This window comes from Drosophila biarmipes, unplaced genomic scaffold (genome assembly GCF_025231255.1).
Source record: "Drosophila biarmipes strain raj3 unplaced genomic scaffold, RU_DBia_V1.1 ptg000024l, whole genome shotgun sequence".
NCBI classification, from domain to species: Eukaryota; Metazoa; Arthropoda; class Insecta; order Diptera; family Drosophilidae; genus Drosophila; species Drosophila biarmipes.
The window spans coordinates 1,467,336-1,494,034 of NW_026114541.1; the positions used below are offsets into that span (position 1 = coordinate 1,467,336).

At 37.4% G+C, this 26,699-nt stretch overlaps 1 protein-coding gene across 1 annotated transcript; it reads left to right on the forward strand.

The window, feature by feature from the left end:
- Positions 1 to 7,035: 7,035 nt before the first annotated feature.
- On the forward strand, positions 7,036 to 9,190 carry LOC108031552 (uncharacterized). The gene is made up of 2 exons (XM_017105097.3): positions 7,036 to 7,954; positions 8,664 to 9,190. The coding sequence occupies exons 1-2, from the start codon at positions 7,573 to 7,575 to the stop codon at positions 8,720 to 8,722; spliced, it is 441 nt and encodes a 146-aa protein (XP_016960586.1). The 5' UTR covers positions 7,036 to 7,572; the 3' UTR covers positions 8,723 to 9,190.
- The last annotated feature ends 17,509 nt before the right edge of the window (positions 9,191 to 26,699 follow it).

Consider the following 26,699-nt stretch of genomic DNA (forward strand, 5'->3'; position numbering starts at 1 on the left):
CAATGGAAACTGACTACACTTAAGAAACTCGAATCCAATCCAGTAGGAGGCAATCAACAGAATATTTTGAATCGGAAACCTGCATCAGGTCCAAATCCGAGTTTTCAAATATTTTAACATGGGAATCTTGCGTAGTTGGTAAATCCAGGTTGTCAATCTCAACCTTGTTTTCCGAATCGATAAACTCTACGGTGAGGTCAGGTATGCAATTTTGAGGCATTTAAAGAACTAATCCTGAGCAATTTGAGTATTGTTATTTAAAAAGTCTAGAATGTATATATGTATATTATACACATGTTGTACTCCTAGCACCAATCCGATTGGTTCTCGAATATAGGGAGTAGCACAATACACCAGTCAAATGGTTATTGGAAGGAAAACGAACTGAATGATTGATAACAAATTACCGGAGGTGAACGTGATGTAGGAGGGGTTAGGTTGTAGGTAAATATCGAAGGTATTTGACACAGGTCCTTACCTGGAGGCATTGGAAAATATCAAGCACTTTCCAATGTTTTAATTTTCTCTGCTCTAAAATAAAAGTTGCACTTTTTAAATAAAACTCTCAAAATTAAAATTTCACAACTTTGCGCAGAAGCAGTCATGAGTAGGGGCTTGAGAGTAGGGGGTGATATTTGGGATCGTGGGTACGCACGTTTACTTTCTCCTGCTCATTCTCAGAAGATAAGGGGAGGGTCACAATATTTGAAATGCAACTAAGCTAGAGGATTGCGTGGTATTCCAAACACCCTGATTATGGGATGTGTATATGTTTGCACTTAAAAAGAACTTTAACAAAATAAATTGAAAACCGCCAAAGAATTACGCAACGGATTTTAAAAGCTATTTTCAAAAGGGACATTTAACAGGAAAAGTTGAGTTTTCTTCAGAACTAAAATTTACTTTGACATCGTTAGAGCCGTTTGTGAGCAGTAAAAAAAATATTAAAAAAGTCTGAAAAAATTTTGTATTTAGTCTAATTATGTTTGAAAAACTTAAACAGTCTTTCGAAATACCTTTCTAACGATATATAGCACATTCCTCAAGCTTTAGCAGCACGCAAGCTAAGGTTAAAGGTGGTGAAACTAAAGTTTCTTATATTAAGCTTTCTAACATCATCTAATTTGAAGGACCTTCAAAGAGAGTTTCGATACGCACTAAATAAGCTAAATGAACTGGTAGACGGTTCCATTTTTTTTTATTAATAACTTTCAAAACTTAAATAAATCGGAATAAAAAAGTGTTTCCCGTAATTTTTAAGCAGTTTATTATAAAATGAACAGTCAAACAACCAAGTAAACAACAAGTCGAATCGTCGGAAGCAGCGCCATGCGAGCCTACAAGGAGCAACATGGCTACGTCAAAAGATTCGGGATTGAGACACAGGTAGCTGAGGTAAAGAGAGCAACACACGGCTAGGTGAAGGCGATCTGTTTATTCCTGCCAACGAAATCCTTTTGTAAGGCCTGGAGAATCTGTGAGAGTTTGAGCAGTAAAGGCCGGTGACAAGAAATTGTGAGCTCGGGGAGAAGCCTATCTAAGGCCAGTACACTTCGCCACAAGCACTACTTTGGCGTATCCCGGAGTAAGCCCAGTACGTCAGGTGAAAAAGGAGCAGGTCCTGATGCGATCAGGAGTTTTCCAGGAGAGCCTACGGTTCCGACTCGTGAATTCCTGGAGCGGCGTGTCCGAACCCCGAGAATAACGAGCCAGAAGGGAGAGCGGTCGATCGGTTCGGTCGCCAGTGGACTTTTCCAGTAGAGCCTACGGGTTCGACTCGTGAATTCTCTGATCGGAAAGAACTAGAAGCCACACTACGTCTAGCCACGCAGCCAGGAGTATTTCCCAGACAATGCCATCAGTAAACCAGACACCACAGCACGACAGCCATGCAAGACAGATCGAGCCCCGCCGAAACGTCATGGTCAGTAAGCGAATAGTTGAGGATAGGGTGGAACGTTCGAAGCGCGAGGCAGCTTTCTGGCGTTTGCCTTGACTGTCCATGCGATCTGAGCAGAACCCGCAGTGGGACCGTCCGGGACAGAGCAAGGGACAGGCGGTCGTGTGTTAAAAGGAGTAAAAGGAGAGCAGTCGCCAAGTCGAGAACAAGCAGCGAGCAAGGATCTTTAGGGAGCTACAGGACTGAATCACCAAGTCAACGAGACGAGCGGACATCGAGGCAACCAGAACCGTCGAAGACACCGAACGAACAAGTGGCGATATTAGGGTCATCCGAGTTACCAAGCCGCCTGTAGTATTATCCTCGCAATAAACCCACTACGAAACCGTGAATTCTGTGCTTTCACACCGAGCTACTGGGCGGTCACGTTTATATAAACATGGTGTTGAGCTAGCCGCACGAATCTCGTTGCGAGCAGACCGTACATAAGTTCTTTAAAGTAGTCACCAAAATTAAACTCATAATTAAAGAAATGTTTATAATATTAGAATAAAAATTGTTATTGTTGCGTTTTATTACTTAAGCAGGTAATTTACAGATATCCATGAGTTGTGGCTGGAACTTAAAACGCTCCACTTTACAATCACTTGATTATTTTCCCTTTTTAGTATTTTTTCTACAAGGGAAGAATTTTTGTCTTTCACTTTTTGAAGTTCCAATAATCTTGTATTGTATATGTTACAGGTTATGAAGACTGGAATTTTAAAACTTTTAAAAATTCTGTGGTCCAATTACTTATTTAATTATTCTAACAAAATTATCTACTTAAAAGTTATGTTTTGGAAGAACTTTATATTATTTTAAACTAAACTCTTTTTAGAACAGACATCTTACTTTTAACTTTTCGGTGATAAGAAGTTTTGTATTGATTAACAAACTAATTAATTGTATAAATCCACTTATATTTACCCTGAATACACATAAACATTTGCCACTTACGATTTTTATACCCTTGCAGAGGGTACTAGTCTCTCAGTTTTAAAGCTATAGAGCTGAAACTTTCCCAATTGTCTTCTTTCTATTGCCGGTATTTACTAAAGTTGTTTATTTCTATAACTGCAAGGGTATACAAACGTCGGCTTGCCGAAGTTAACTTCCTTTCTTGTTTTCAAAATTTTTTCCCCTATAGTTCCCATGGGAGTTTTAAGATATAGTTATCCCATCCGGCTGGTTCCGACTTATATACTATCTGCAATAGAAAAAAGACTTTTGGGAAATTTTCAGCCCGATAGATTTAAAACTGAGAGAATAGCTTGCGTAGAAACGGACGGACAGACGGACATGGCTAGATCGACTGGTCTTGTGACGCTGATCGAGAACATGTATACTTTATGGGGTCGGAAACGTCTCCTTCACTGAGTTGCAAACTTCTGACGGAAATCATTATACCCTCTGCAAGAATAAAAACAATTTATCTTTAGTTTTTTTTAACGTATAATATCCTGCGCTTGGAAGTAACAATTTTTCATTTGTTCTAAGTTTTGAATTAAAATATGGGAAAATAACATGAAACAAATTATAGCTTTGGTGCTTTTTGACATATAACCTTCAAAGCTTGGAAATAACATTTTATGAAAACATTATATGAAAAAATTATATCTTAGATGTTTTTTAACATATAATTTCATATTTTCCGACAGACAGACAGACAGATTAGTCTGTCCGTCTATCTGTCCGTTTCTACGCAAACCAGTGTCTCAGTTTTGAAGCTATCGGGCGGAAACTTTCCCAACTTGGGGTCGAAAACGTCTCCTTCATTTCATTGCAAACTTCTGACAGAAATCATTCTACCCTCTGCAAGAGTACAAAAAAGGTACAAATGAAGACGTTACTCCTAAGTACAGACTCTGCATAGATTTTAGAAAAGTAAACCTAAACACAATTCCAGACAGATACCCTATGCAGGACCTATCAATTATTTTATCTAATCTAGGGAAGGCTAAGTATTTCAGTACAATAGACTTGGAATCAGGCTTTCATCAAAACATTAATGAATGAATCAGACATAGAAAAAACTTCATTTTCCATTAGCAATGGAAAATACTAATTTAAAAGAATGACATTTGGTGTTACAAACGAGCCTAGAATTCTCCAGAAAGCAATGGACGATATACTCAGAGAACATATAGGAACAAACAGCATTTCAATAATCCCAACTTGATCGTTCGCATTCTTCATCAAGCTAATATGAAAATATCATTAGAAAAATCTCAATTCTTTAAACTAGAAACATCATTCCTAGGATATATAGTATCCTAAAACGTTATTAAGACGACCCTCAAAAATTACAAAACATCAAAATATCAAATTCCCAAAAATATCAGGGAGCTAGGTTGGATATTATAGAAATTTTTTAAAAATTATGCTTAACTACTTACCATATTTTTGAATGCTCCAATGAGAAAATTTCCAAGAGTATGTAAAAAAATGTCTGAATTATTCTTGACGAGCCCGCAATCCAGGCCATTTACGAGCTAACAGAAAATCTTTTAAGTCACATAAAACTAGTTCAACCAGATTATTTAAAAAAATTTACTCTAACAACAGACGTCTCTAATATAGCTATAGGAGCAGTACTTTCCCAAAACGGAAACCCAATCACTTTTATATCTAAAACACTTGACAAAACCGAAAGAAATTACGCTATCAACAAATAGGAACTTTTAGCGATAGTTTGGGCACTAAAGAATGTAAGAAATTATTTATACGGAGTATCAGGACTAGAAATTCGTACGGACCATCAACCACTTTCTTACGCTATTTTGGATAAAAACACAAATGTCGAATAAAAAGATGGTTTAATTACATATAAAGTTTTCACCCTAAAATAATATATAAGCCCGGTACTACTTATGAAATGAATCATATTACAGAAGATCAAATTGAAAAATCCTCGGATTTTGGGACTAAACATTCAGCCGAAAGCAGCTTTAAAAACACACTTTTGGAAACAAAAAAAAAACCCATAAAATTTACAATACACGAACACATCAATGAAAACAAACGGAATATTATTGAATATGACCAACCAAAAAAACCAATAACAATTCTAAAAAACTATCTGCAACCCAACATTACCACAGGAATCTACTGCACCCCGGACTGCAACCCTTGCAGTTATAGAAATAAACAACTTTAGTAAATAATTTGTATACCCTTGCAAATGGTATAATAATTTCAGTCAGAAGTTTGCAACGCAGTGAAGGAGAAGTTTCCGACCCCATAAAGTATATACGAGTATATTCTTGATCAGCGTCACAAGACGAGTCGATCTAGACTTGTCCGTCTGTCCGTCCGTTTCAACGCAAACTAGTCTCTCAGTTTTAAAGCTATCAGGCTGAAACTTGCCCAAAAGTCTTCTTTCTATTGCAGGTAGTATATAGGTCGCAACCAGCCGGATCGGACAACTATGTCTTATAGCTCCCATAGGAACTATCGGGGAAAAAATTAAAAAAAATTATATCTTAGGCGTTTTTTAACATACGAGGTATGTTCAAAAAGTAAGGTGACTTTTCAAATTTCGCGGGCAACATATATTCGATTATCGATTTTTATGTTTTGTTATGTTGGTACACTCTTCCCTAACATCTGTACCAAGTTTCAATTGAATTCAATGAAAAAATGTTTACAAGTGGTAAAAACTCTTCCAAGATGGCCGGGAAGATGCCAATGACAAGCCTTGCTCTGGACGCCCAAGCACGTCAACAACTGATGAAAACGTTCAAGCAGTGAAGAAAATTGTTTTGGAAAATCGTCGAATCACTATCAGAGAAGTTGCTGAAGATGTCGGTATATCGCTTGGCTCGTGCCATGAAATTTTTTCAAACGTTTTGGTCATGAGTCGTGTGTCAGCGAAGTTTTTTCCAAAATTGCTGAATTTTGACCAAAAGAACCGTCGCATGAGCATCGCTCAAGAGCTGTTGGATGACGTCAACGACGACCCAGATTTACTCAAAAGGGTCATAACTGGTGACGAATCCTGAGTATATGGTTATGGTATCGAAACCAAAGCCCAATCGTCACAATGGAAGAGCCCAGGTGAGCCAAGACGGAAAAAAGCATGCCAAGTTCGATCAAATGTTAAAGTTTTGATCACTGTGGCGTGGTGCATCAGGAGTTCTTATCATATGGTCGCACGGTCAATAATCTGGAAGTTATGCGCCGTTTGCGAGAAGCAATGCGAAAGAAAGTCCAGAATTGTGGAAAAACAATTCATGGCCTTTGCATCACGATAATGACCCTGCTCACTCAATTTTGCTTGTGACAGATTTTTTTGGCCAAAAACAACATCACAATAATGCCTCAGCCACCATATTCACCGGATTTGGCCCCATGTGACTTTTTCTTGTTCCCAAAACTAAAGAGACCTATGAATGGACGGAGATTTGCAACGATTGAAGGGATAAAGATTGCATCGCTGGAAGAGCTCAAGGCTATACCGAAAAGTGCTAATGGGAAGTGCACACACACACACCGCGTATACCTTTTTAAGCTTGGATATAACATTTTTAAATTAGTTCTGAAATTCGAATTAAATTTTATAAAAATCGGACGACTATATCATATAGCCCCCATAGGAACAATCGGAAAATTAATGGTAAAATAATATGGAAAAATTATATCTTCATTGTTTTTTAACTTTTAACCCCAAATTAGGAACATTTTTTTTTCCTCGAGTTACCACCCCTAGCACTATCTGGCAGTGTTCACAACCGTTACATGATTATCCTATACGATAATGAGTATGAGTATGAGTCATACTGTACAATTGGCACTATTAAGTATGAAAACACTCAACGCATGGTGGCGTTTCATTTAAATCCGTTTATATCGCCAAAAACGCCTCAACTTGACTGTCCAATAGAATCACACTATGCCCAGCTGAGCGGAATTATCGATATAGTAACTATAAGTTGCCCAAGTTACCCATTTCATTTTCTGTCAATTTCTGTGAAGTTATACCTTATAGTGGAAAATAAAGTGCCCAATTTTGAATATCTAAAATGGTAAGTATCGATGTTGTTTCGATTTCACTGTTTATTTTTGTGCGTGGTGAAATTCACTGACATTATTCAAACGAGTGTTTACATAAAAATTGAGGTTTGCATATAGAACCCGTGTATCAACTTAGTGTTTCGTAACAAACTTCAGGAATCTCAATATATGTAGAATGAGAATTTTGAAAAAAAAAAGTCGAATAAGGTGCAAAATTTCAGAAAACAGCTTCACTTAAAAGAAATGTGAATGTCATTTCATATTAAATTTACTATCAAGGATTTGAATATTTGGATGCCTATTGTCTGAACTATCGGATAGTGGTTGTTCCCAAGAAAATAAACAGAAATTTACTGAATAATGTTTCTCGTTACAATTAGCGTTGTTTTCAGAAACGTCGATTTTTCTCCTGGTGAAGCATGCATACGAGAAGACTTTGTATCTTTTTTGGACGCATTCGGTCAACTTTCGAAGAATACTCTCGCGGAGGGCACAGAATCAGAAGAAAGTGAGGATGAAGATGGATCAATGGCTTAAAGGACTGCTGGAAAAAATAAACGAACCGATGAAGAATTGTCTCTAACTGGATCTGCCATCGGGGGGATGTTCTTGGAGACATGAAGAAAATGAATCTCCGAATGGAGAAATGCGCTTCGATAGGGACTGATGGATGTGCGGTCATGCTGTCAGATATCGGAGCAGTCAACGAAATTCGGAAAGAAGCAAAAAATGCTGTCATGACTCCGTGTTTCTCGCACAAACTCACCAACAGTATCTCAAAGTCAGTGAAAGTACGATTAATCGAAAACGTTGCCAGTGCCATACGAGAAGTCGACAAATTCTTCAAGAACTCATTTCTAAAACGTGTGACTGTATTATCAAAAATACTTGGTGAAAAAATTGTCCAGCTGTGTGAAACAAGATGGGTAGAGAGACACGATGCTGTCCTTCAATTTGTTGCGAAGTTACCGTTGATCATCGAAGCTCTGTCAAAAATCAGTGAGTGGAAGAACAGAGAAACAGCAGGCAAAGCAACAATTCTCCTATCGGCTTTGTGCAAGTTCGAATTTATCGTCGGGCTCTTCTGTCTCAGCGACATTCTATCGCTCACCCATTTGCTTAGCGTAGTTCTTCAGAAGGAAGAAATTGATTTGGCGAAGGCATCAAAAATGATTAGGACGTTGCTTGCCACGTTGAAAAAAAAAAAGATTTTCATCAACTTTTTCCCTCTTTTTTTTCAACGTGGCAAGCAACGTCCCAGGCAAAGCTTATCTAGTGGGCAAGTCGAAAGAGTCCATTCAACCTTAACAGAGTTAGCTCGTTGTATTAAAGACGAGTACCACCTCCTAGATTATTTTGAAATTATTATAAGAGCAGCAAAAAATTAAAATTTAACAATTCACTCAGTGACAAATTAAAGGCCTTATGACATCCTTTTTAACAAAACTAACCACAGTGACTTACCAGTAAAACTACAGATAGCACACACTAAAATGTTAGACTATCAAAATAAAAATAAATTAGAAAAGAATTATAACGTAGGAGAAGTAGTATACGAGAAAAGATTAGGAGAAAGATACGAGCAAGGCCCAAGATTTAAAAAACAAGTCGTTCAGAAAAACTTACCAAACAAAGTAATAATTAATAATAGAAAAAGAGTTATTCAAAAAGATAATATTAATATACTATATATCTTTATCTTTTGCAGAAGATGAAAATCCCAATTTTAATTACTTTGGGTCACTCGGAAATGATTGGCTACACTAACAACGAGTATTTCTACTAAAAGACGAGAATGATGTATTGACTTACGACATTACCAGCTGGTCTATCGCACAATGTTTTCCACGAGCGTTAAGTTCAAAAGCCATGAAAACCATTAATGTGCAGGCGAGACAACATAGAATAGATCTATTTCGCTTTCACTCACGTAATTAACGCCGCCATAATGCTCTATCCTTGTCGGATCCGGCTGCTTCCGACTTATATAATACCTGCAATGCAAAGAAGACTTTGGGAAAGTTTCAGCCCGATAGCTTCAAAACTGAGAGACTAGTTTGCGTAGAAGCAGACAGACAAATGGACAGACGGACGGACATGGCTAGATCGACTCGTTAAGTGACGCTGATCAAGAATATATATACTTTATGGGGTCGGAAAAGTTTCCTTCACTGCGCTGCAAACTTCTGACTGAAATCATTACACCCTTATAAGCTTGGAAATAACATTTTGAAAATTTGTATATAGATGTCAAAAAAATGGTATAAAAAAAGATGAACTAATTTTTTTTTCTTAATTTCACTGAAGTCAGCAACAATACTTAAAAATTTGGTGTTTCTTATAACTGCAAGGGTATACAAACTTCGGCTTGCCGAAGTTTACTCTTTTCTTGTTTGGTATCAATTTGACATTATTTCATGGTAAAAATTATATTTGTCGAAAAAACACAAACTTACCATGCGCATATCAAATTGATCTTGACGCTTTTTTTTCCGTGTATTGGGCTGCTCCCTATATTCGAGAACCAATCGGATTGGTTCTAGGAGTAAAACATGCCGGTATGCACACCCTGTAGATGTCAACCTGTTGAGTGAACATTCTAGACTGTAAAAATGAGAAAACTAAAATTGTTTAGGATCAGTTCTTCAAATTCCTCAGTTCTGTATTCTAATAAACGTATTAAATCCGCTTCGATCCTTGTAATCGCACCATTCGAGTCGTTCTCTCTACGTTTTTAACGTGTGTGTGAAAATTTTTATCAACATATTTGAATATATTTTTTAAATAAAAAAATTAAAATTAAGTTCCATTCGAGTCGTTCTCTCTACGTTTTTAACGTGTGTGTGAACATTTTTATCAACATATTTGAATATATTTTTTAAATAAAAAAATTAAAATTAAGTTCCATTCGAGTCGTTCTCTCTACGTTTTTAACGTGTGTGTGAAAATTTTTATTAACATATTTGAATATATTTTTTAAATAAAAAAATTAAAATTAAGTTAAAAATGGAGTCATCCATTTTCTTGTGATTTGTGCACCAAAAATGAGGAGATGAGTGAGATTGGCGCTCATTATGATCAGTGCTCAAAACCTCGAAATGCCTTCGAGGTTTTAATGTGTAAATCGAAAATAAGGTGTGATCTCTAACTTAGCTTACAATTATGAATTTGATGAGCAGTATCAAAATTGTGATAGACCTAAAAATGCTTTTAATATTTTAATGAATGTGGAAGAACGGCAACCGCAAAGCCAAAGGCAAAATCATCCAGACGATCATCCTAGAACATCATCAAATGCTCTTAAACGGATGCGAATACATAAGGATAAGGAAGTACTCAACAAAGAAAAAATGGCTAGGACAAGCGAAAATAAAAAAGGTTTAAAATGATAACTTTTATGTTCCACTTGACCGATAAGCATAAAAATGCTTCAGCCAGAGAAGTCAAAAATAATGAAAATATAATTCTTCTTAACTCACAAACTGTTTTTCCTGTAAAATCATATCGAATCAATCAATAGTAGAGTCCACTGATTTAAAAGATTTTTATCAGCCTTGCCAAAAAAATATAATTAAAATTATAAATCATTGCATGATAGAATATAGGGCCATTAAATTTAACCTAAGAGTTTATGGTACCTATAGTAAACAAACAGACGAAGAAATTACTGTTGAAACAACTAAACATTTTGGGACTGCATATAAATTTGTATACCAAAATGAAAGCATTATAGAGCAACTAAATATGGCAGTACATAGCGTATTAGCATCTAGTAAGGAGTTTCAAGAAAAAGACTCTGGCTATGCAAAAAATTCAAATATTTTGAAGTTACTATAAATACTTTAGAAAATATATTGCAGCTAGCGGATACATACTGGCTCCTAAGAATATAAGAGCCCGAAAAGCACATATAATCGTTCAGAATACTTACGTATTTTGTTTCAAGTGGTGCATACTAGCATTTATAGCTAATAAAAGTCATGAGAGTGCTACCTTTACAACAGCAAAACAAAATAAATATTCACGAGAGAAAATGACAAAGCCCACAACTTATCACATTTATATTAACAAAGAAATAATTGTATGTGGCGGAACTAGATTAAATTTTTCAGTATTCGAGGCTCCAATCACAAGTAAAGGAATTATTCATTTCGAGAAAAATAACAAAGATTTTAGTGTAAATATTTATGAGGTCGATGCGGATGATGACAAAATTATTGGTCAAATGTTCAAAACTAAATGTATTCGAACTAACCACATAAATATTGGTATAAATAATTTAAGCTAAGAAAGTATGCATTTCGCTTACATTACAAGTGTAAGCATTCCAAAGCCAAATCTGGAGGATATTTTTGTAATAACTGCCCACAACAAACTCAAATGCGGAAACGTAGCTTCCTTCTACCCTGAACCAAACACTACAACTTCATTCAAGAGCTTTCACAAAAACTATCTCCTCCGGTGGTAATATATGCCGATATTGAGGATGTTCTTGAAAACTACAGAACATGCATACATTCTTCTTCAAAAACTTTGGAAAACGTTCAATTGTAATACCATAAACGTTTATTTTAAACTTTATTTGGAAAGTAGCGTATTAATTATGGGCAACGTTTTCGAAAATTTTTGAAAAATTTGTCAGAAAATGTATATGTTAGACCCTATAAACTATGTTACAGCACCGTCATCTTGGGATGTAACATTTAGAACATGCTAGCGACGGAGACATGTACAATTTTTTAAAAAGGGTGGCTCGAGCTGGGTTAACTTCTTGTACCCAAAGAATTTCTATAGGTAATAATAAATACATAAATAAGTTCGATTCAAGTAAACCGAATAACTTTCTGAGCTATATTTATGCAAATAATTTATACGGTTGGGCATTAAGTCAACCTTTAATGCTTTCAGAATTTACATTTTTGAGTAATGATCAATTAGAACGTTCAATTATAAAAATATATCTGTTGAGGGAAATGTAGGATATATGAAAAAATGAAATGATGAAAAAAATTCTTTAAGATAATGAATAACGCAGTATACGGCAAAACAATGGAAAATGTCGCAAAGCGAAGAAAGATAGTATTAGCAAAGCATTATAAATCCCGACAAAATTCGTCAGTCTTTGGGCACCACATAGCTAGACATGATTTTCAAAGCGTTTAAATATTGGGAACAGATCTTGCAGCAATTGAATCGACGCCATTAAAAATTATGTATGATAAACCAATATACTTAGAAGTTGCTGTTTTAGAATAAGCTAAATGGTTAATGTATGAATTTTATTACAATTTTCTATCACTTAAAAGTTTCTTTTTCGATACAGTTTATGGATACAGTTTCATTTATTTTATCTTCAGAGGAAGACTTTTACAAAACTGTAAAAGAAAATTTCGAACGATTCGATAACTCAAATTACAAAATAGAAAACCAATTTAACATAGTTCAAGCAAATAATAGGGAGCCGGAAAAATGAAGGATGAACATGCAGGTAGGGTTATGACTTGCAGGACTTAAGGCTTAGGCATACTCTTGTTTAGTTGATAAGAAAGGAAATGAAAACGAATCTTAAAAAAATTAAAGGAGTCAAGAAATCAGTTATAAAAAAACTGAATCATAACAATTATATAGAATGCATAAAATATAAAAAATTAATTTTATGGACCACAGCGAGCTATTCGAAGTAAGTCGCACATCCTCTTTACTGAAATTATGAATAAAATAAGTCTTCATTACAGATAATTGACAATATATTAAGTAATAATGAAAATTAAACCCATTATTAAATAAATGTTTATTTTATAAGAATAACAATTTAAAGAAATAATTACAAAATGAAATTTATTATTATCGCGTTTTATTTCTTTAGCAGGTGACTTACATATATCCATTAGTTGTGGCTGGAATCGAAACCGCTCCATTTTACAAGTACTTAAATATTTTTCCTTTTAAGTATTTTCTCTATTAGCATTTTTATCTTTCACTTTTTGAAGTTCCCCCCAAGATTATACCCATATAATCTTGTATTTCATATGTTACGGGTTATGTAAACTTGACTTTTAAAACTTTAATAACTTTTGTGGTCCAATTAGGTTTGTACCCCTTCATAAATACTTCCTTGTATATATTTATTCTAACAAAATCCACACAAAGACCACACCGTAGGAATTTATCAGTAATAGTGGTAACTCAGAACATATTTCACAAATCGTCACACGAGAGATATTTCACTAAATAATATTGCTTTTAAAAAACCTCGTGATAAGCTTCAATTTCAATGCAAGACAAATTTACCCAAAAAAAACACCGGAGCTATTTCGAATATATAACCTCACGGAAATTTACTTACTTCACGGACATTTTTTATTTATCAATAAATAATCAATCAGAGAAAAAGAGAAAAAAAGAAAATAGGATTAGAGAAACCAGTGCTCAAAGTGAAGCTTAATGAAAGGCAACGTAATTTAAAAGCCAAACTACAAAAATTGAAAGCGGAAACTTCACCTTAACAAGATTTAAAATATGTAACAGGACCTGAGAGGTTAACCCGATCGGTCAGGACAAAAAATCCAGTACACACTGGTAAAAATAAATTTAAATAGATTTCGTATCATTAACATCCATAAAAAATTAGATATGGCTTATTTAAATGAGCTTTTCACCACATAACGCAAAGTGTGCATTTACAACATTGTAAACATTCCACATTCCAAACGATGATTGAGAAGTCTACATATCAGATGTATATTTGAATAATTAAATTAAATATACACCAAACCAAGAAAAAAATGTTTTTAAGAAACCGAATGTGTAAGTCGTGTAAGTGCTGAAACATTTAGGTATAAAAATGTATCCGATCAATGAAATATCTATACTAATTACTGATTCCAATGGATATAAGATACTTTTTGAAATTTCAGCTGTTCCGATTTTCGTTGCTGTTCACTTTAAAAGAAGGAGAAAGTCAGGACTATAAATAGTGCATACCCAAATATTATTTTTTTCGAACTAAAATAGTCATCATGGTGAAATCTTATCAGGATTATTATGTAAATCAGTTTGGTGGGGTCTTAAGCAACATCAGAAGTCATTACATATCCCCGCATATAGTGCAACAAGGACGAGGAATTGGAAATTCTTTTGGCGGTCTCTTACATTACATAAAACCACTTTTTCTTTTGGACATAACTGCTATATATGCATAGCGGGCATACGAAATTAAAGATATTGTCGCACAAAACGACTTTGTATATTTTTTATGTATTATTTTATGTATTATTTTTTTTTTATTATTCTAGATCCCGTCCTGTACACGCTATTTACATATGATCTGCCATGTCCCAATGAGCCGGGCACGCTTCTGGCTACTTACGCTGATGTCACTGCCTTCCTTGCAAACTCCTCATGTCAAACCGAAGCATCAAGAATTACTCAGGAGTTTCTTGACACGTACGGCAAATGGACCAATAGGTGGAATATCTCCATAAACGGGAGAAAGTCGCAACACTTCAATTTCTCACTGAGATCACAGATCCTTCCTACAGTTGAACTTCACGGCGTCACCATACCATAATCACAAAAAGCGCAATACCTGGGCCTAATCTTGGACAAGAGGCTCACCTGGAAGCAGCACACAACCAAAATAGCTGCTACATGTCGAGCTAAGCTTAGGAAGCTTAACTAGTTACATAAACCAACGAGTAAGTTGAGCCTTGGCAACAAAGTGTTGCTGTTCAAATCGATTGTGGGGCTTCGATGACCTACTGCATCCAATTATGGGGCATGGCTTCTGACTCGAACGTCATGAAAGTACTAAGAATTCAAAACCGGGCGCTGCGTAGGACTGCAAATGCGCCATGGTACGTTAGGAATGAAGCCCTAGCCACTGACCTCCTCGTTCCCTCTGTCCGGGAGCAAATAAACCGACACTCCAGTCGGTACAACGAACGCCTCACAGCGCACGCTAATCACCTAGCTGCTGCCTTGGCCAACCCAAGGACGAGAAGAAGATTAAAGCGCAGGCACCCCTGCGATCTCTGGACAATAGGACGTCATAACACTCGAGTCCTTAAGTTATAAAATTATTTCTTGACCAATTTTTAAAAAAAAAATTGTTAATCACCAATCTGTTATTTATGCATGTCAATTGTTTCCTTGTTTATTTATTGTTAAACTCAACGTTTTATAACCATTAAGTTGGTTGATCAACGGATTAAATACTTATATGTTGTACTAAAAAAAAAATAATTTTAAAAACAGAATATTCTGAACACATTTTTTAAAAAGGTTGAAACGAATAAACCCAAGATGAAGCTAATTAAATTAAGTGATTTAAAGTATCCCCCCATTGAATATCATAAGTTTGGAAAAGATATTTTATTTTTAAGATTAAAAACATATATTTAAAATGTAATGTTAGGAATGAAAACATATATTTAAAATGTAATGTTAAGAAATGTATTAGATATGTAACAAATACAGTATTTGTATATTGGAAAATGGGCCTATAAATAAAGAAAATTGGTTAATTGATTTTCGAAAAAAATGCTGTAGTATTTAATAAAGATTATTATTTAAAATAACAAAAAAAGCCTTTAAATATAAAAACAAGTTTCTTAATTTGCGAAATAAGGTATTCGATTTAAGCAAATTTGACCTAAAGTAAAGTATCGAATTTCTTGAAATACGGAAAAAGCCGTAATTTATAGAAAAAAATCCATATTGTACGAAAGAAATGCCCCTAAATATTAAACAAGCAGTACTGGTTCCTAAGCAGATAAACCTTATTTTTCAGAATAGTTTTTTTAATTATAGAAACATTTTCTCAGTTATAAGCCATTTTGCCGTGAATTTAAGAAGAACTTGTAGTTATTTTCAGATAGTGCTTCCATAAATTCAAGAAAATTATTAACTTAATTAAAAAGGCGAGTCGCCGTAGGATGAAAATCATAGGCGATTTTCTTAATTTTAAGGCGAATTTCTTGAATTAAGTGCGATTTTTTTTGGGTGTAAAAAATCAGGCTGCTGAGACTAATAAGGCTGTAACCAATGAATTTGACAGAAAGCCTTTAAGAAATATAATTCAAGAAGAAAGAAAAATTGCTTTACAAAATCTTACATAAAAAGCAATTGATAAAATTACCGGTTTTTAAAGTGGAAGTGGAAAAGGAAATCAAAAGCTAGGTAATAGGAAAAAACGACTTCATTATAAATCTAAACGACAACGTAAACATACAACGTAAAACAAAACGCATCATAAAACAAGAAAGGAAGGTGTTTTTCGGCAAGCCGATGTTTGTATACCCTTGCAGTTCTAAGAAATAATCAACTTTAGAAACAACATGTGAAATTTTTAAGGATTGTTGCTAACTTCAGTGTAAAAAATTAGTTCATTCTTTTTTCAGACCATTTTTTTGATATCCATATGTTACAGTAGTCCGATTTTTATTAAATTGAATTCGAAGTTCTTAAAAATATTAACAATTATATTATAAGATAATATATATATTTTCCCACAAATTTTCCGATCGTTCCCATGACAGCCGTCGTCCGATTTTAATAAAATTTAATTTGGAATTCAGAACTAAGTAAAAAATGTTATTTCCAAGCTTAGAAGGTTATATGGTAAAAAGAAACACCAAAGATATATGTACATTTTCATATTTTCTGATTAATTTTCCGATCGTTTCTATGGCAGCTATATTATGCATTCAAAACCACTTAAAAAATGTTTTTTCCAAGCTTAGAAGGTTGTATGTTAAAAAACACCAAAGATATTATTTTTTCCCCCCCGATTATTCTTATGGGAGCTATAAGATATAGTTGTCCGATCCGGCTGGTTCCTTATATACTACCTGCAATAGAAAGAAAAATTTTGGAAAACTTTTAGCCCGATAGCTTTGAAACTGAGAGACTAGTTTGCATTGAAACGGACGGACAGTCGAACATGGCTAGATCGACTCGTCTCGTGACGCTGATCAAGAATATATATGCTTTATGGGGTCGGAAACGTCTCTGTGCGGACTCTGCCGGATGCAGAGTTATTAGAATAAAAACGTTCGACTTGTTTCGGTTTCTTATATGCACTGATCTTTAATGTTCGATTTCGAGATTACGAAAGAGAGATATGTATGTATGTACATGTTTAAGCTGCATGTATAAAAGAGCGTAAGGTGAATTCAAGGTATAAACATATGATTACAGTGTGGGATAATTAAGTAGAACAAGTTGGCAAAAAATTCAGCTTACACAAAGTTATTTATAAAAATAATAATAATTAAATGAAAATATATATTGACTTAAGATGTCTTCGAGGAGTATTCAAGCACCAATTTGCTCAGGCAGAGGAGCCATCTTACAGATGGGTCTTCGAATGTTTCCATTTTTCACCTTGATATCGGCCACTCTTAGTCCATTCCTGGGGAGGTGTATTATCCTCGTGAATTATCACCATTTGGCCAATTTGAATGTTGGCATTGGGTTTGAGCCATTTGGAGCGCGCCTGAAGCGTGTGTAAATAATCACGCCTCCACAGCTCCCAGAACTGTTGCTTCAAGTACGTTACGCGCTGCCACCGCGTTAGAAAGGATGGTCTGTTCACGTCAATTGAAGGCTCCGGTACGGACATCAAAGAGGACCCAATCAGCTAGTGCGCTGAGCTAAGCGCCTATCCATCGTTTGGGTCTTCGGAGAGGGGTGCCATTGGTCTTGAGTTTAAGATTGCCTCCGACTCGATTACAATCGTTTAAAGTTCCTCGTACGTTAGCCCAGTGTTGCCCAAGTTTTTCATCATTAGGCTCTTCATGGACTTTACTGCGGCCTCCCACAAGCCGCCAAAGTGGGGAGCACGCGGAGGGATGAACTTGAACTCGAATCCCACGAATCAGCTGAACTTCTGCACATTCAATGTGTTGGCTTCGTCAAACAGCTGCCGACAGATCGTCGCGATCCCCTGTTGTCAAGGTTGTCGAAAGACCTATTCCACTTCTTATATCAGCACACCCCCCATGTTAAAATTATAGTTCACCATGGATTCAAATTCGTTTTCACATTATAAGTTTATTGGTTAATATATGTATGTCGGCATATGCCGTAATAAGCTTATATTGCTTATTTGGTTGGCTAATGCATAAGAAATAACTTCACTTGACAATTATTTTTATTAGCGGAGAGTATCGAATTTACCACCCGAAAGGTGCGCACATCAGCAAAACGCTGACCATTCACGACTGCAAACGTCGCTCAGAGGGTTCTTGAAATTGTATATACAACTACAACTACTATATATGCCTGAGGCACGCGTCGTCCGTAACGCTGGTGGTGAGACTCGTCTTCCCTAATTGTTTTTCAGGATCAGCACTACCGATTCTCTTGATTTTAATGTATTTCAATGCAATTTTTAATGCTTCTAATGTTTTTAGATTTTCATTTTTTTTGTTGTATTATATGCGGCAATTTTTCTTTGGTTATGCATAAGTTCACTTTAGCTTAGATTAATTCAATGGACACATTAACATGGCACCACCACTTTTTCGAAGAATGCTGTCGGTCACTAAGCCTCTGATCGGGTCACTCCCACAGCTGAACAATTTTCGGAAGTATGAGGATTTCGAGTACTGCGGCTACAAGCACCCCAGTATGTCGAATGTCGTCCCTGTGGTTGATATTCCCTCCTTCTTTGATTATAATGGCGGCGATGGTCCGACACATGAAAATCTTTTGAGCTATAGGTGTCCTCCTTAAGGGTTGGTGGACCCTGGTGGCCGATCCTGAAGGAGAGGACTCCGCGGACGACTGCCCTGGAAAAGTCGCCTTCCCTTGGAGCCGGTGGATTCCATCAGCAAGACACCAGAATGGACTCTACCCTTTTTTCAAATTGTGTAAGGTTTTTTATACCCTAGTAGAGATTTTTCTGAGCTGCCAGCTTGAAGCAGATAAACTAGGTATTCCCACCTAGGGTTACTATATATCGGTATCCAATTTCTTTGGAGTTAACGGCCGGCTTTTGCACTTTGCCAGCTATCGGGGTATGGTTACCAGTAGGTCGAACGTGGCCGTTGTTCTGGCAACGCGACAGTAGTAATTTGCCGAACTGCAATTTTCTTTTGGCTTTATTAGCCCAAGTGTGGTTAGTCGCAGGATTCCAATGAGAGCTTTTGGTCCAACGTGCTGCTGGTGGAGATATTCAACAAATTTCAATGTCAAGCAATGATTCTTTGGTAGAAGAACAGGAAATTTGGCATCGAGTGAAATGGGCGCCTTGGCTAAGCGGCCTCCTACACGTAATAGTGTTATCGAACCGTTTGATCTGCCAGTCGCTGCTAGAAACGGATTTAGTTTTTGAAATTCGGGTTTTAAAATCTTGTTTTCCTTAAGCTGCTGGATATCGTTGAAAAAGGTCTTCTGCTGAATATTGCAATTCAGTTGCTGGTGTATGAATAACATCGACTATGTTCATTTTCCTGTTGACCTTGATTCTGTTGAAGACGCGCAACACAAAAGCTATGACTCGCAAAATGCGCCGATAGGATGAGAATATATCTTCCTTGCTACCACTTTCAGTACATGTGAGTGCTGTTGCTTTTCGCAGCTCCAACTCTTCATTGGTATCCTAAGAATTTGGTACTGGTTGAGGCCATCCCGATGAGTCCGTATGACGTAAGACGTCGATGATGACGTAAGAAGCATGGTCCACGAAGCCATATAGTTTCCATAAGCTCGGACGCTGCGCAGCCTCTTGACACGGGATTGTCCTTGCCCGGAACGTGCATGCAAGTGATGTTTGACGTGGTTGATTTCCTCTCAGAAATCCGGTTGGTAAGGAACAGTTTAGCCTGGACGATTGCATGGTAATCCACTGTAAAACTATTCTTAAGTCTGTCCAAGAGAAAATATTATTATTGCACCCACAACTCTTGGACCAATATTTTAAATCGAATAACGACTTGTGATTCGAGCTAGAGCAAATTGTACAGGTTAGCTACAAGTGAAACGATGCTCCGCTTGGTAATGAACAAAGCACATCTAGTTTTGGTTGCCACGACATGCCCAAAGTCTTCGTACATCTTTGGTATCAACCTTGAATTGAAACTCTGCTCCGTTGCCTTCTATTTTGCTTGTGTTCCACTTTGCAAGCTCTAATCCACCCTTAGAATGTATGCTGGTGACCTCTGCAGCCTTGAGATGAAGCTCTTCGACACTGTCTGCTCCAGTAAGGAGGTCATCGACATACATATCTTCTTTAAATACGCTGCTCTGATGGGAAACTGATTGGAGAAGCAATATATTTCAAGCTCCTGATTGCTAGAAATGGTGCGCAGGACAAGCTGTACGTGACAGTGTTGAGCTGAAACAATTCTAAAGGAGCAGCTGAGGATTCTCTCCAGAGAACAAGTTAATACATACGATCGTCTGGTGATACTGCAAACTGGCGATACATCTTGCAGACATCATCACAAGTGCATGACGATGTAAGCGAAAGGCAAGAAGGGTTAAGATAAGATTCTGCTTGATGCTTGGCCCAATCATCAACCACTCATTCAGAGAAAGTTTCAACCTTGCTTTGCAGGATGCATCGAACACAACACGCAGCTTGGTAGTCGTGCTTTCTGATCTAAGGACTTTATGATGCGGAATTACATAATGTGTCTTTTGAAAGTCGAAATCAGAAGCCAGTGCATGTGATTCAAATCTATGTATTCCCTCATGAATTGAACGTACATCTCCTTTAACAACGGGTTGCGGCTCAACCTCCGCTCATTTTGCAAATACCGGGATTTGGCAATTTCAAAAGATTTACCTAACATGTGAGGATTCTTCCTAAATGGGAAGCAATCTTGGACCCGTCCAGATGAAAGAAACCTTGTGTTTGCCACAAAATGCCGTTCGCATTCCTGCTCTTTTGCGGTGAAACCTTGATCGTGCGAATCAAACTCCTCGATTACCAAAACCTTTTTAACGCACCTTGCAGCTCCGTAGAACGTGCCATGTTGCATGTTACGGCTTGAGATTGCGGAATATCAGAAACTTTTCCGCCAACGATCCAACCAAGTGCAGTATTGACCAGGCAAGGAGGGCCTGGACCCAAAGAAATTTTGCCGTTTGAAAGTAAATCAAAAAACTCTTGTGAGGCATGTATAAGCCTGGATCTGCAAGGTCAATCTCTAAGGGTATGTTCCATTGTGAAGTGTCAACGAATCGCTCTGGCGGATTAAGCGATATTGTCTTGGCTACAGCGAATTGTAAATGCTATTCATTTACAAATAACCGTGATCAAACAGTTGTTGAGACCGAGAATCTCATATGCGTTCTGACATCGCCTATGCCAGAAAGGTCATACTTTTGTCTCTCGAATCTGAGCTGAAGGAGCTTGGCCAACTCTTCAGAGATGATATTTATTTCAGAGCCTGAGTCAAGCAAAGCTCTGGCTGGCTGAAATATTCCGAACTTATCCCTAATAATAATAATAATAATAATCTCTGATGGGAAACTGATTGGAGAAGCAATATATTTCAAGCTCCTGATTGCTAGAAATGGTGCGCAGGACAAGCTGTACGTGACAGTGTTGAGCTGAAACAATTCTAAAGGAGCAGCTGAGGATTCTCTCCAGAGAACAAGTTAATACATACGATCGTCTGGTGATACTGCAAACTGGCGATACATCTTGCAGACATCATCACAAGTGCATGACGATGTAAGCGAAAGGCAAGAAGGGTTAAGATAAGATTCTGCTTGATGCTTGGCCCAATCATCAACCACTCATTCAGAGAAAGTTTCAACCTTGCTTTGCAGGATGCATCGAACACAACACGCAGTTTGGTAGTCGTGCTTTCTGATCTAAGGACTTTATGATGCGGAATTACATAATGTGTCTTTTGAAAGTCGAAATCAGAAGCCAGTGCATGTGATTCAAATCTATGTATTCCCTCATGAATTGAACGTACATCTCCTTTAACAACGGGTTGCGGCTCAACCTCCGCTCATTTTGCAAAAACCGGGATTTGGCAATTTCAAAAGATTTACCTAACATGTGAGGATTCTTCCTAAATGGGAAGCAATCTTGGACCCGTCCAGATGAAAGAAACCTTGTGTTTGCCACAAAATGCCGTTCGCATTCCTGCTCTTTTGCGGTGAAACCTTGATCGTGCGAATCAAACTCCTCGATTACCAAAACCTTTTTAACGCACCTTGCAGCTCCGTAGAACGTGCCATGTTGCATGTTACGGCTTGAGATTGCGGAATATCAGAAACTTTTCCGCCAACGATCCAACCAAGTGCAGTATTGACCAGGCAAGGAGGGCCTGGACCCAAAGAAATTTTGCCGTTTGAAAGTAAATCAAAAAACTCTTGTGAGGCATGTATAAGCCTGGATCTGCAAGGTCAATCTCTAAGGGTATGTTCCATTGTGAAGTGTCAACGAATCGCTCTGGCGGATTAAGCGATATTGTCTTGGCTACAGCGAATTGTAAATGCTATTCATTTACAAATAACCGTGATCAAACAGTTGTTGAGACCGAGAATCTCATATGCGTTCTGACATCGCCTATGCCAGAAAGGTCATACTTTTGTCTCTCGAATCTGAGCTGAAGGAGCTTGGCCAACTCTTCAGAGATGATATTTATTTCAGAGCCTGAGTCAAGCAAAGCTCTGGCTGGCTGAAATATTCCGAACTTATCCCTAATCAATACTATTGCCGTAGGAATTGAAGCGCGCCTCGAAAGACGCGAAGGCATGGAAACAGCATGTGAGGGTTCTCGCTGCTGCTGAGATGTGTATGAAACAATTGGTGTTGGTTGCTCCGGATGAGCAGTTCTATGCAGAATAGTATGATGTAAGCCTTGACAAACGCGTCATCGAGATCTACTTGGACATCTGCTCGCCAAATGGCCGGTGCGCAAACAATTTATGCACATAGCGGATTGCTTGACGAAATTCAATTTATCCTGCCAGTCTAGTAAACCAAATGAAGGGCACTGATAGAGCGATCAGTAGCAGAACATTTTTTACAACAACCCAATGCTGTATTCTGCAAAATTTGACAATTACGGCGTAAACTGCGATAACAATCCTCCCAAGTAGGCAACACCTCGTATTCTTGAACCCGATCGTACGATGATTTCGAATCTGCATCAATTTCAGATAAAACAAGATGAATTAGTATTGCGTTCATAACATCTGCTTCTGTTCGACAACAACGATTTACGTCGAACTTAGGCAGCTTTAACGAAGGCAAACGATTAGGTGCCCAGTTGGGCAATTTTCCGTTGAATTAAAAAAACTTGCATCTTCTGGCAGGTCCTTCTTTGACGCCCCAATACGAGTGATAATAATTGCTTTGGTTTCTATGAATACGTCCTCTAATTCTTGCCGGTACGATTCCAAAATTTGCAGCAAGGTCGTTCTGCAGTTTTGAGTTTGACTATATTCCGCTAAATTGTATTTCTTTGTTGTCTTAAAGACACGAGTTGAGTATCAGTCATTTTTGCAAAGAGTTATATAGCAAACAATAAGTTTGGAGCAATTATTGAGTAAAGCAATACCTTATCCGAATATGTTGGAAATGCCTTTTGATTCAGAGGGAGAAAACGAAACACTCCGTTGCTTGGGAGAGTAACTCAATTTTTGGCTTATTTATTTGCACACCCTTTGGTTCAGAGTGGAATGACAAAACTGCGATTGCATTTGCGAGTCTAGCTTACAGTTTTTCGTCCTGTTTGTGCCGCTGTTCCTAGCTCTCCAGAGCTGTACTTGCGACGGCTATGATGCGCATACCCTGTATGCAGATATCCACGACAATCCAGTGGCGATGATTCCAATGATCCAACGATGCTTCCGGAGATCCAACGATGATGCCAAACACACTGTCAATATTCCGATGAGCTGCACTGCCTGCCAAAATAACCAAGTATTGGCGTTGCTGGAATCTATTTCTCCGCCGAATTCAGAGGATTTGATTCTAAGTGGTTTATAGTGGGACTTGCCGAATGCAGAGTCCCGTCACGGTCGCCAAAATGTAGGGACTCTGCCGAATGCAGAGTTATTAAAAAAAAAGGAAATGGTGAAACGTATCGAGATTTAACAAGTGTTTATTTACGACTTGTAGTGCAAGTTAAAAAAAAAAATGATAACACCAGCAGTGAAGGAAATGCTGTAGGGGTTGTAAACAGTATTCTACATTAAATATTTAGAAGTTCGTATGTTTATTTAAATAATATATTGATATCACAAAGGGATAATAATTATCACTATAAAGCGTATTTGCAAACAATTTTAAACTATGGGTGTGATGCCTCTGAAAGTCACTTGGCCTCCCAAGGTTATTTCCCCAATTTTGGAAGAATAACCGCAGAAAAATATGTTAATTTTAACACAAATGAGACCCTTAAAAATATGTTCCAAAAAAGTAACTAGGCTCGGAAAAATTCATGGAGATATTTTTAATCAAACCAAACTGCTGGTTAATAATGTTGATTTAAGAATTAATTTCAATATTGAAAAAAAGCCTTTTATTTAATGGAAACTGGTACTGAATCAAATCGAAAGATACTAGAAGCACAACTTGTTATGAACCATAAAACAGCCCAAGCGTTTTATTGGCTCATTATCATATCTTACAAACTAAAAATGCTCTGTACCCTTTCAGCAAGGCTAAAGTCGAATCATTTACAATATGTCCAGGCAAGAATACACTATTGATAGACTACGCAGTTATTGGACAAATACCAAATTTTCTGGCTCTTTGTATGGCACACCAAGCTTCATGTGATCGATGGATCGTTATTGTATCGTCGTATTGTATGCCTGGCAACATACTTGCTGCTCTGCTGTAATATTTTGTTCTGCTTGTTGGCGATTTACATTGACTTTGTGGTAGAATTGATGTTTGTATTCATAATCCTTTAAATTTTACGCAGGTTTTTTGTAAGACTTGATATATACGCGCCTCATTGGGAACCAGAAATATTTCTTTAGGTGGTGAGACTCGTCTTCCCTAATTGTTTTTCAGGATCAGCACTACCGATTCTCTTGATTTTAATGTATTTCAATGCAATTTTTAATGCTTCTAATGTTTTTAGGTTTCATTTGTGTTTTTGTTGTATTATATGCGGCAATTTGCCTTTGGTTATGCATAAGTTTACTTTAGCTTAGATTAATTCAATGGACACATTAATATGGCTTCACCACTTTTTCGAAGAATGCTGTCGGTCACTAAGCCTCTGATCGGGTCACTCCCACAGCTGAACAATTTTCGGAAGTATGAGGATTTCGAGTACTACGGCTACAAGCACCCCAGTATGTCGAATGTCGTCCCTGTGGTTGATATTCCCTCCTTCTTTGATTATAATGGCGGCGATGGTCCGACACATGAAAATCTTAGAGATTTTTCTGAGCTGCCAGTTTGAAGCAGATAAACTAGGTGTTTTCACCTAGGGTTACTATATATCGGTATCCAATTTCTTTGGAGTTAACGGCCGGCTTTTGCACTTTGCCAGCTACCGGGGTATGGTTACCAGTAGGTCGATCGTGGCCGTTGTTCTGGCAACGCAACAGTATTAATTTGCCGAACTGCAATTTTCTTTTGGCCTTATTAGCCTAAGTGTGGTTAGTCAAATGCATCCCTCCCTCCGACTTAACAGTGGATTGCTTTTGACGAAAAGCATATAAATACGGCCATGTATGTTTTATATGGCTTCAAATGCGGTATGATGTGGAAAATGGTCCACATAGGTCGACTCCAGTGACAAGAAAAGGTCGTTGTGAATGAAACCGATCAACTGGGAGTGATCCCATTCTTTGTCCCATTAAACGAGGCTTGTAAAGGTCACAGTGTGCAGCGCCGCAAAATCTTTCGAACGATTTCTCGGCGTTTACAATCCAAGTCTGAAGTCGCAGGATTCCAATTAGAGCTTTTGGTCCAACGTGCTGCTGGTGGAGATATTCAACAAATTTCAATGTCAAGCAATGATTCTTTGGTAGAAGAACAGGAAATTTGTCATCGAGTGAAATGGGCGCCTTGGCTAAGCGGCCTCCTACACGTAATAGTGTTATCGAACCGTTTGATCTGCCAGTCGCTGCTAGAAACGGATTTAGTTTTTGAAATTCGGGTTTTAAAATCTTGTTTTCCTTAAGCTGCTGGATTTCGTTGAAAAAGGTCTTCTGCTGAATAAGTGATACGGTGTGCTTGAACGGTATTGCAATTCAGTTGCTGGTGTATGAATAACATCGACTATGTTCATTTTCCTGTTGACCTTGATTCTGTTGAAGACGCGCAACACAAAAGCTATGACTCGCAAAATGCGCCGATAGGATGAGAATATATCTTACTTGCTACCACTTTCAGTACATGTGAGTACTGTTGCTTTTCGCAGCTCCAACTCTTCATTGGTATCCTAAGAATTTGGTACTGGTTGAGGCCATCCCGATGAGTCCGTATGACGTAAGACGTCGATGATGACGTAAGAAGCATGGTCCACGAAGCCATATAGTTTCCATAAGCTCGGACGCTGCGCAGCCTCTTGACACGGGATTGTCCTTGCCCGGAACGTGCATGCAAGTGATGTTTGACGTGGTTGATTTCCTCTCAGAAATCCGGTTGGTAAGGAACAGTTTAGCCTGGACGATTGCATGGTAATCCACTGTAAAACTATTCTTAAGTCTGTCCAAGAGAAAATATTATTATTGCACCCACAACTCTTGGACCAATATTTTAAATCGAATAACGACTTGTGATTCGAGCTAGAGCAAATTG